General features: G+C 45.1%; 1 protein-coding gene across 2 annotated transcripts in view; it reads left to right on the forward strand.

Annotated features, from left to right (window-relative positions):
- The window catches only part of unc5cb (unc-5 netrin receptor Cb), a 173,241-nt gene that overhangs the window by 127,916 nt on the left and 33,152 nt on the right, over positions 1 to 12,173 (forward strand). For both annotated transcript variants that reach the window (XM_014130002.3, XM_014130008.3), the window contains exons 5-7: positions 4,971 to 5,151; positions 6,975 to 7,142; positions 7,461 to 7,625. In XM_014130002.3, coding sequence (XP_013985477.1) covers positions 4,971 to 5,151; positions 6,975 to 7,142; positions 7,461 to 7,625 — 514 coding nt within the window. The remainder of the gene's footprint in view (positions 1 to 4,970; positions 5,152 to 6,974; positions 7,143 to 7,460; positions 7,626 to 12,173) is intronic.

Consider the following 12,173-nt stretch of genomic DNA (forward strand, 5'->3'; position numbering starts at 1 on the left):
CACACACACACACACACACACACACACACACACACACACACACACACACACATCGATCCATCATCTTCTTCTTCTCCATGCCGGTGTGTGCGCATGTACTGCGTGTTCATAATGGGCATGTTTTTTGTCTTCTAAGCAGATTTGAATACGGTACTCATTGTTCTTAAAACAATACGTTTTGTCTTTCAAAAAGGAATAGATTTAGGTCTATACTATAGGACGAGAGAGTTGATAATCATTTCACATCCCTTTAATCTACACAATACATAACACGCCGAGAGAGTCTTAGTAATTAGGAGATAAGAATGAATTGTGTGATTTTGAATCTTGTATTACCCTGGCCTGAATCCAGTCATTTATCTGAGAGTACAGTAGGTGTTCATGAGGAACCACTAACTAGGATCTTCTCGCTCTGTCAGTCCTCTTCTTCTCTCCTCTCCCACTCTTCCTCCCACACCTTAATTGTCATTACGGTATGACTTTATCTCTTCTCAATCCTCTTTTCTTCTTCCCCCTCTCTCTCTCTCTTTCTCTCTCTCTCTATCTGTTCTCCCTTTCTCTCGTTCCCTCTCCTTCTGGCAGCCTCATTCACTCACCTGCATGTATTATGGTCTTCCGGTCTCTCTCGCTCTCTCGCTCTAGCTCGCTCCCTCACCCTCTCTCTCTCTCTCTCTCCCTCGCTCGTCCTCTCTATTTCTCTCCCACTCTCTCTCTACTTCTGTTTCTTTCTCTCTCTTTCGCTGTTTATTTTCTCATCTCTGACATAAAGACTCCCTCCCTCTCTTTATGACAGTTGACATGTGGCTATTTCCCTGCGTTAACGACTAGAATTGTGCCAATTACCTCCCGGAATGTGCCGGTGCCAATCAGCCGGTAACAAGCTCGGTGCCAGCGTCTCTGTGTTTGTGTGTGTGTGAGTGTGTGTGACAGGGGGTGTGAACGTTTTTTGAGTTATTTTGATCACATATGATGGTTCTAAAATGTGTTATTGTTTCTTCTAGGCATCCATGGTCACACATTTACTAGTTATAATTATATTAGTAAAAGTGTAAAAATGACTCATATTGAGTGAACAGTGCATTGACTTTGAGTGACAAATATGAGCCGTGGCAGTCTTTACACATGCGCTCACACACACACACACACACACACACACACACACACACACACACACACACACACACACACACACACACACACACACACACACACACACACACACACACACACACTTTCCTTTCTTTTTTGACAAGAGTTTCCACCTCCTCGTATCTCCTGCTCGCCTCTCCCTCCCTCTTTCTACAGCGTTAAAAAAGCTCTTTTGTTCAGTTTTTAATTACCCTCACACCGCTCTTGACTTCTGAACGCAGCCCGTTTGGAGAGGCTGCCTCTCTGATTGGTGCAAAATTAGATAACCACCTCTCTGTGCCGACTGTCAATCCCCATTACAAGAACAGGCTTTTCACATACCAAAGGCTGTGGTTAACAGAACAATGTGTCAATCAACTCCATCATGTCTTTGACTCTTTTTCTTCTTACTTTCATCTCCCTCGTATGTTTTATTGGAAGCTTTGTCACAACCCCTTTTAGTCGATCCATCAGTACAAAGAGAGAACGGTCTCAAAATGGCGATCAGTCAATACTACTGTCAGGCTTTCGTTTCTTTTTTAAACACGGAGGATATATTCATAGGGAATCTTCCCATGTGATGTGATCGGCCTGGCTTGTCATATTTGTCAGCCTCGTTCACTATTAAAGTCAGATGTTCTGAATGGCCGTGTTCCCTTTAGTGTGAGGCAAGGTGAGTGTGTATTCCGTTGGCACACAGAGGACCACACATACTCACCACACACACGGGAACGCACACAGCTCCATCAGGACAAGGGTAAAAAAAAAAAACATAACCACTGTCCCAGCAGGCCAGGCCCAGGCCAATCAGCGTCCCACTCAGCTGTGCTAAACAAACACACACACACACACGCTGCTTCCACGGATTTCTGTTTGTGTGTGTTGTTTGCTTGTTTTCCTCAGTAAATGTAGTGATGCATATAATCACTTGTGCTCGCCTCCCATCCCCTGGATTTATATGTAATCCTTATTGATTTACGTTGGTGGACTTTTCTGATTACCACGGGCAGCATCGCTATCTGCTATCATTATGTTGATGACTTTTTTTTTAATACCCGTTACGTTGATACTCACAAGACATTCACCTCGATTGATATGCGTGCTGGATTAATGGCGTTTCTACAGAATGGGTTTGTAAAACAGTTTGTTGTATTTTTGTTTCATTTCACTATCTTCCAGGTCATATTCTTGTTCTAACTAACTGATGAAGCCACACCAGGTGTCAAACAGACACTGACATATATACTAAGACAGATGAGATACGTATTGGTAATGATAGGTTATTACTGTTTATGACAGGGTTTCCCAAACTCGGTCCTGGGGACCCCAATGGGTACACGTTTTGGTTATTGCCCTAGCACTACACAGCTGATTCAAATAACCAACTCATCATCAAGCTTTGATCATTTGAATCGGCTGTGTAGTGCTAGGGCAATAACCAAAACGTGTACCCATTGGGGTCCCCAGGACCGAGTTTGGGAAACGCTGGTTTATGACATCAGACAACGGGGTTATTTCTCAGATATCATATTCACCAGACATATTGAGATCTCCTGTTCCCTGTCGTTTAGATCCTCCCCTCGTCTAGTGAAGTGACTCTTCAGCTATCTCATTATCTCAGGGTTAAAAACACAGCTTTTTCTTCTGTAGGAGAGTCGAGAGCAGATTTGTGTTGTCTCTGTTTGCTGTTTGATTGGCCCTGGTATCACCGTGATAAATGATATGAGATGCTATCTAACGTTAGCGGGAGCAGGGCAGACAAGGCACTGGAGGTCTTCTGCTGCGTTAGGACTGGATATGAGATGGGATGAGAGCGGGTGTATTGCATTGTTGTGCTGTGGAGTACAAGAGCCTGGGCTTAATTTCACTGACGAGCCAGACAGCAGGGGAGGGAGCCCTAACCACTGCGCTCCATGCGATTGATTTGCCTGATAAATGTTTATGGAGGAAAACACTCATAAGCAACATATCAGCAGAGAAATACGACGTTGAGCATACAGAAGTTTGAGACCGAGCTCTGCTGCTAATTGTTTTTCCGTTCTCTTTTGATGTGAATCTGTCACCACGGGTCTGCGTCTGTTCTGGAGTGGTATTATGTTTATGACGGATGCATTCAGTTTGAGTGGGAGTTTTAAGCTGGCGTTCATTGCTGCTAGCTAGAGTTTTGAAAGTAGCTCTGCCTTAAGTCTCTCTGTACTGCTGTTGCAGGATAGGGGTGCAGGCAGGCAGGGAGGCAGGCAGGCAGGCAGGCAGGCAGGCAGGCAGGCAGGCAGGCAGGCAGGCAGGCAGGCAGGCAGGCAGGCAGGCAGTCAGGCGGCTCTATACAAGCAGGACCCTCTTTGATGGTGTAGTCGTGATATCTGTCATCTTCAGACACTGCAGATGCTAGTGATGCTAGTGATGACTTCTATCTCACCTGTATCACAATCTGTCCATCTTGTTTAGTGAGACAGTCATCGTGATGCTGGTTTTATAACAATCAGAAGAAAAACGCAGGTCTTATCACTCGAAGACCACAGTACACCCACCTATTCTAACACCAGGCACTTGGCTCTTAAGTCATTTCACTGCAGTCACTTAGACTAGCACCCACAGATTCTTTAGTCTTGGCAGGTTCATATGGGAGAGTTTCTTCAGTTCCCTGAGGTGTAGATCAAGTGTCCTCCAATAGTTCTTAGACAATGGCCAGCCAAACATACTTGTTATCTCTCCCAGGCCTCCTCTGACTTTATCTGGCATCGTCTGCTTGTCAGGAGGAAGCACAATGCACAGAGATGTCTCCCGTGCTGTTCACCTCTCCCTGTGCACTCAATGCATTCCCTGACTCTGACTACACACAGGATGTCTTTTCTCGAGAGAAAACAGTTAGACAATTCAGAGGATAAGTGTGAAGAAGTCTTTGAAACTGCCTTTGTCTGTCTGTCTGTCTGTCTGTCTGTCTGTCTGTCTGTCTGTCTGTCTGTCTGTCTGTCTGTCTGTCTGTCTGTCTGTCTGTCTGTCTGTCTGTCTGTCTGTCTGTCTGTCTGTCTGTCTGTCTGTCTGTCTGTCTGTCTGTCTGTCTGTGTAAAGCGGACCGGTCTCTCTGCCTGAGGCCCAGCCTTCACACCCGAGGAGGATGAGGTGAAGAAAAGTGTTTCTGTGATTTACGGTCAAATAAAAGCCCCACACGGTTCCCTGTTTTCTGATATTATCAGGAGTTCAATATCTGTATCATTTGGAGAAAAAAACTGAAATTCATAAGGAAAGGTCAAGGAGCTTTGCAGTTCCAAAAATAGCAATGAATTTCCTTTCCTCTCGCTGTCTGACAATACAGTATTACTTTGTTCTGTTCTGGGGAAATGAAAAGAGAACATGATAGCTTTTTATAGAAAGACACAGGCCTCAGAGACATAAACAGTGTTGCTGTAATCCTGGACTTGAGCTTTATTGGAGAGGTGAATGGGAGACAAAGAGAAGAAAATGTCTTTAAACCCTTTAAACACTTCCTTGTGATTTATTCCAGAGGAAATCAGGTTAACGTGTCTGACTGCCGTGCCGTCCCAGTTTCATGTCTGCTCTTACCGACTAGTTTTGATGTCTACTGTTCCTCACTGAGGAACATTATTCATGGTCTCTCTCTCTTTATCTTTCTTTCTTCTTTTCTCATTCTTTCATTCTCTCTCTCTCTCTTTCTGTCTCCCTCCCTCCCCTCCCCTCCCTCCCTCCCTCCCTCCCTCCCCTCCCTCCCTCCCTCCCTCCCTCCCTCCCCTCCCTCCCTCCCTCCCTCCCTCCCTCCCTCCCTCCCTCTATCTGTCTCTGCCCCTCCCTCCCTCCCTCTTTCTGTCTCTGCCCCTCCCTCCCAGGTGGAGTGGCTGAAGAACGAGGAGATCATCGACCCCGCTGATGACCGTAACTTCTACATCACCATCGACCATAACCTGATCATCAAACAGGCCAGACTGTCTGACACCGCTAACTACACCTGTGTCGCCAAGAACATCGTCGCCAAGAGACGCAGTACCACGGCAACAGTCATTGTCTACGGTAACAATCAACTCTCACCGTGACACGTTAACTGTAACAGCCTTCTAAAGTTGCACTGCATGAGGCGACTGGTGGGGATTTTTCTTAAGGTATCTGTGAGCAACAGATGCATATCTGTATTCCCAGTCACGTGAAATCTATAGATTAGGGCCTAATGAGTTTATATCAGTTGATTGATTTCCTTATATGAACTGTAACTCAGTAAAATCTTTAAAATTGTAGAATGTTGCATTTATATTTTTGTTCAGTGTAGCTGGAACCTGTCAGGTTGTGATAAGTCTTTGAATGGAGAGGCTAGTCCAGGAATCCTCACCCCTCCTTATCCTCACCCTCGCCTGAGTCCTGATAACCACTGTACCTCTCTGCTCCCCAGTCCCCCCTTAGGGGATTAGACACGCGTGACAGCAGAGACATTCAGGCCTCAGGACTTCTTCCACCCTAGGAGGAACGTAACTACCCCCACCCAGCATGTGAAGTGGCTAAACCTCAAGTTATTAAATCAGTCTCTCAGTCTGTCAGTCTAGCTAATCATCAGCTAACAGACACGAGGCTGTTTTATAGCCTTAAACCTCCTACACAAAAACACGCACGTGGGAGTGAGCGCACACATACGACACACACGCAGAAAACTGGACCAGAATGGGTGGAGGTTTGCAGGAATTGATGATGTCACCAGGGTCAGGTTTCAAATCCATCTCTCCTTCCATCCCTCCAGTGTCTCCCAGTACAGCACATCATCCATGAATCACACACACTGGCCCTGCCATGGAGGATTATGGGGGATTAGGGAGTCCTAAGTTATTGTTGGTGTCCTATTTGTTAATTTATCTACTTTAGTTGTCCGTTCTTACAGGCGAGAGCACCATGTGTGGCTTAGATGAGTCCAGTATGAGGGTGAAGTAGAGCAACTGTGTGTGTGTGTGTGTGTGTGTGTGTCAGCAGACTTTGGGGTCTTCAGGGACTGGGGTCGCTGTCCCTGCTAGGCTTTTCCCTTCACTAATGCAGTCTGGGAGGATTGAGGGAGTGCGCCGGAAGACAGCTTTGATGTTGGCTCATCCTTAAAAGAATACACCAGAAGCCACTTTCTCTGCCTGGATTGCGTCAGTCCCTCTTCCCCGTCCCCCTCCCCTGTATGCAGGCATACACACAAACACACAGAGACAGAGAGAGGGAGAGACAGAGAGGGAGAGAGAGAGGTTCCCTCGTTACCAGAGGAGACAGACCAGCCCAGTGGGTTTCCAGCCTGCACCACAACAAGGAATCTGGGAAAGGGCTGGGGAGGACACGCAGAGAGAGGGATGGATGGAAAGAGAAAGAGAGAGACAGAGAATGAGGAAGAGTAATAAACCCCAGAAGGAAAGAAAGAGACAGTGAAGAAAGGCAGGGCTTTGGCTCTGCTCCCGTGGAGTCTGATGCTTGGGGCTTCACTCATCGTAAGCTCTGAGGGGCCTCCAGCTCCTCACATCTGAAATGCCACAGTCGTGTTCTCAGCCACACACCCCACTGTCATTCTGCTCTGGATTTCGACTGAGACGCAGATGGAATTGGAGGAAAGGAAGAAAGGATTTGAGGGATTCAGAAGATGGGAAATACAGCAGCCAGAATAGCCTGTTCACATAGCTAACTAATGAACAGTGCTAACAGGGGAGAACCCAAGTGTACTACAGATTCTTCAATGCCATGTTCATTCGAGCAAAAAAGGGCTGGTGGAAAACACTCACATTCTCCAAGATTCCCTCAATGCCACTATAAAAAGGACAACGATTGTATTTGCTAAATTGTTAAACATGTTGTTTTCCGATGTTGTTGGGGTTTTTCTACAGTGAATGGCGCCTGGTCAACATGGACAGAGTGGACGGTGTGTAACAGTCGCTGTGGCCGAGGCTACCAGAAGCGCACGCGGAGCTGCACCAACCCAGCACCGCTCAACGGGGGTGCCATCTGTGACGGGCAAGGCATTCAGAAGCTGGCATGCAACCCACTATGCCCAGGTAGTTACTGCGCCACTTGTCACAACCCTTATGGAGCAGGGGAGTGCAATTTACTGGACAACACAAACAGAGCACTATATATTTTCATAAATATAGATATCTATCATTCTTACTCTCACTCTTCCCCACCCCACTCCACTCCACCCCACCCCGTTTCTTTCCCACTAATTGTCACACACTCATGCACCCAATCTCACACACTCTCACTCCCACCCTCCATGCCTTCTCACCCTCCCTCCCTCTCTCCCTCCCTCCCCACCACCATGCCCCCCGCCCCCCACTCCCTCCCTCCCTCCCTCCCTCCCCTCTGTGTGTTAGTGGATGGTCTGTGGACAGAGTGGAGTAAATGGTCCACGTGTGGGACAGAGTGTACCCACTGGAGGAGGAGGGAGTGCAGCGCCCCGGCGCCCAAAAACGGGGGGAAGGACTGTGAGGGCATGGTGCTTCAGTCCAAGAACTGCACCGATGGCCTGTGTATGCAGAGTGAGTACAGTACATGATTACCATCCCCACTCTATCCTACCCTCCTCTGTCTGCCTCTGTAGGAACCCAATGCATTATTACGTGATCCCTGTCTGTCTGTCTGTCTGTCTGTCTGTCTGTCTGTCTGTCTGTCTGTCTGTCTGTCTGTCTGTCTGTCTGTCTGTCTGTCTGTCTGTCTGTCTGTCTGTCTGTCTGTCTGTCTGTCTGTCTGTCTGTCTGTGTGGTTAGGAGCCGTCCTGTTTCTCACTGCACTCCCATAAGACACCTCCACCCACTTCTCCTGTATCCCTTTCTCTCCGCTGTTTCACACTTACATTCACATCCTTGCACTAACATACACTTACCACTCACACACACACACACACTTTTTCTCTTTCCGTCACGCACACTCTCTGCTGTTTTGGAGTAAAATTACACAAAGACAGGAGACAATGTGTATCTTTGTTCCGCCCTGGGCCCTAGAGAGTACATCTAGAATAGTCAGTGTGTGTTAAACAACAGCCTCGTCACCACACCACCAGGCAGCATTACTGTAAGCTATTACCCTTGTCACAGAGTGGGCATTCAGGAGCTATATTTAAAATAATGATAAGTGATTATAATGTACTTACAGGGAAGCTCATAATTGCTGAGCTACTGTGATTGCTGCTCTAATTTAAAAAGCACGGGATTCCATCGGTCCAATGAGAGGAAAATTGGGAGCCCCAATGTCACACAGGCACAGACATGCTGCTTTTCCTGAACGCCCAATTATATGTGTTGACAAGCAGGCTAGTATTTGTTTCTCTGTAGCTCTCTCGCAACATTTTAGAAGTATTAAAAGTGGGGGGAAAGGCACTAGAATTTCCTGCCGTTTCCTCCTAGTGCTCTGCAATCATTCTATAAATGTTATTGTTTTGCTCTTAACTCCTCTTGAAAACACAGCCTAAACCCAGCTTGTGGTCGGACCGCTAGAGATTTTCCGTAGGCGGAGAAATGCTCTTTGAGAAGTTTTTTGGGGGAGAGCGAGAAACACACAGTTCAGTTGAGCCAACAATCTTGCCTTCTTTTCCCTTATTATACATTCAGAGAGCTGCAGAGATTGGAAACATACTGTAGCTTTTAGCTGCTTTGTTCTGTGTGCTGCAGACTCACAGGGTAAAACCTTTTCCACTTTGAAGTCGTGCTTATCTGCTAATTCTGAGAGGGAGGGAGAGAAAGAGAGAGAGAAAGGGGGAGAGCGCTGTAGGCAGGAGAAAGAGTGCTCTTGTCAAATTAAAAGTAAGGGGCGAGTCTTTTTTAAATCACTCCATTCCTAATAAAGTCTTTAGGGTGAGAAGCCCACACACTGCCTCTGGTTCCTCTACGGTTCCAGTGTGACACTAATAGAACCCAGACAGTCACCATACTCCAATAACACCATGCAGACATTCCAGATGTTCTCTATGACACTAATGGAACCCAGACAGTCTTTACATGTCCTGTGCCGTATAGGATGCAGATGGTCACATGCATTCCACTAATATGATATGTTGTACAGTAGCCAATACACTTGTAAATGATGCAGATATAGCTGCTCTATAACCTATATAATCACCACATTCCATCATAATATGTAGATTGTACCTATGTCTGACTGGTATGATCCAGATTATGTGAATGCCACTAATGTAATGAATACAAACAACGGTACATTTACTGATTACTAGTGCATATTTAGCAAGATGGATAAGCTGTATATATACAACTTTGTCACACTGAAATTGTGGTTGATCTGTTGTTTTAAATGCAGGTGAAATAATTCAAATAGCAGCTTTGAAATGGAACAAACATTTCTTCAGCCTTTTTTTAATTTATGTGAAGCCCTCGTGAAGCTCCCTCTCCTTCCATCTCTCTCTCCCTCTTTCTCTCTCCCTCTCCCCCTCTCCCTCTCTCTTTCCCTCTCCCCCTCTCCCTCTCTCTTTCCCAGACTAAGCCCATTGCAGAAGCATTAGTTCTCTGTTAGATTAATGGCCAGTTTGCAGAGAATATAAACCCATATCCATATAGATTTAGGATCGTTCCCTGGATTGATTTTAGGAAAGCTAAGAGGGTGAATCCACTTATGTCAACGCTAATAACCATCTCCACCCACAGTTAGGAGAGCGGCCCATTATCTAAAAGCTCACATTATGGAAAATATGATTGGGAATGGAAGATGTGTGCAATCTGAACTCACCTCGCTCCCTGATCTTCCTCTCTCTACACTGGTCTGGGATCAGCACTAATAGATACCCTCAGATTCCATTCCAGTTTGATCTCATTTTTAGTTCTTTGAATTCATTTTAAACACTGCAAAATGTAATCCATCTGATTGATTTGATGAACTAATTAGTCAGACGAATAGCAATGTTGCTCACCCTGAATTGCTACTATATACGCGTCATCAAATGGAAAGGGTATTTTATAAATGTTGCTTATTTATAACCTTTATTCTGGAAACGGCGCTAAATATTGAAGGATAGATGAATAAAGGGGTCAGACATTCACTGTAGTAACAGTAGATCTAACCGTCCTTAGTGGTGAGTTCAATGTGAAGGTAGTTTGACCCTCTGTTCCTCATGTGTTTGTGCGCTCTCTCTCGCTTTTTCTCTCTACCCCCCCTCTCTCTCTCTTTCTCTCTTTCTCTCTCTCTCTCTTTCGGCCTGTCTTAGTTGATTCTGATGTTGTTTTCCAAGGCTGTGGTAACTCTGCTCTCAGACAGATGACATTTTGTTGACATATCGATCTGTAGAAAGGGTAGGGCTGACTGCAGCACAAGGTCTAAGACAGCCTTTATTCTTATCAAACACCAGACACTGTGAAATATCACTACATTGTATTATATTTACCTCAAGGCTTGTATTTTTTATTTTATTTTTTTGCTGAATTATATAGTTTTATGTAATATAATCTACATTTACCACTAAAATAGATAGGGCTAGACAACAACATTAGTATATGTCTAATTGTAGTCGTTTTGGGAATGGAAGAGTCTTCTGCATAATTCCATGTTAAATATGTACAGTTGAAGTCGGAAGTTTACATACACTTAGGTTGGAGTCATTAAACTCGTTTTTCAACCACTCCCCAAATTTCTTATTAACCAACTATAGTTTTGGCAAGTCGGTTAGGACATCTACTTTGTGCATGACACAAGTAATTTTTCCAACAATTGTTTACAGACAGATTATTTCACTTATAATTCACTGTATCACAATTCCAGTGGGTCAGAAGTTTACATACACTGAGTTGACTGTGCCTTTAAACAGCTTGGAAAATTCCAGAAAATGATGTCATGGCTTTAGAAGCTTCTGATAGGCTAATTGACATCATTTGAGTCAATTGGAGGTGTACCTGTGGATGTATTTCAAGGCCTACCTTCAAACTCAGTACCTCTTTGCTTGACATCATGGGAAAATCAAAAGAAATCAGCCAAGACCTCAGAAAAAAATGGTAGACCTCCACAAGTCTGGTTCATCCTTGGGAGCAATTTCCAAACACCTGAAGGTACCACGTTCATCTGTACAAACAATAGTACGCAGGTATAAACACCATGGGACCACGCAGCCGTCATACCGCTCAGGAAGGAGACACGTTCTGTTTCCTAGAGATGAACGTACTTTGGTGCGAAAAGTGCAAATCAATCCTAGAACAACAGCAAAGGACCTTGTGAAGATGCTGGAGGGAACAGGTACAAAAGTATCTATATCCACAGTAAAACGAGTCCTATGTCGACATAACCTGAAAGGCCGCTCAGCAAGGAAGAAGCCACTGCTCCAAACCGCCATAAAAAAGCCAGAATATGGTTTGCAACTGCACATGGGGACAAAGATCGTACTTTTTGGAGAAATGTCCTCTGGTCTGATGAAACAAAAATAGAACTGTTTGGCCATATTGACCATCATTATGTTTGTAGGAAAAAGGGGGAGAAAAGGGGGAAGAACACCATCCCAACCGTGAAGCATGGGGGTGGCAGCATCATGTTGTGGGAGTGCTTTGCAGCAGGAGGTACTGGTGCACTTCACAAAATAGATGGCATCATGAGGATGGAAAATTATGTGGATATATTGAAGCAACATCTCAAGACATCAGTCAGGAAGTTAAAGCTTGGTCGCAAACGGGTCTTCCAAATGGACAATGACCCCAAGCATACCTCCAAAGTTGTGACAAAATGGCTTAAGGACAACAGAGTCAAGGTATTGGAGTGGCCATCACATCATGACCGCAATCCTATAGACATTTTGTGGGCAGAACTGAAAAAGTGTGTGCGAGCAAGGAGGCCTACAAACCTGACTCAGTTACACCAGCTCTGTCAGGAGGAATGGGCCAAAATTCACCCAACTTATTGTGGGAAGCTTGTGGGAGGCTACCCGAAAACGTTTGACCCAAGTTAAACAATTTAAAGGCAATGCTACCAAATACTAATTGAGTTTATGAAAACTTCTGACCCACTGGGAATGTGATGACAGAAATAAAAGTCGAAATAAATCATTCTCTCTACTATTATTCTGACATTTCACATTCTTAAAATAAAGTGGTGATCCTAAC

This window comes from Salmo salar, chromosome 01 (assembly GCF_965601325.2).
Source record: "Salmo salar chromosome 01, fSalSal1, whole genome shotgun sequence".
NCBI lineage: Eukaryota > Metazoa > Chordata > Actinopteri > Salmoniformes > Salmonidae > Salmo > Salmo salar.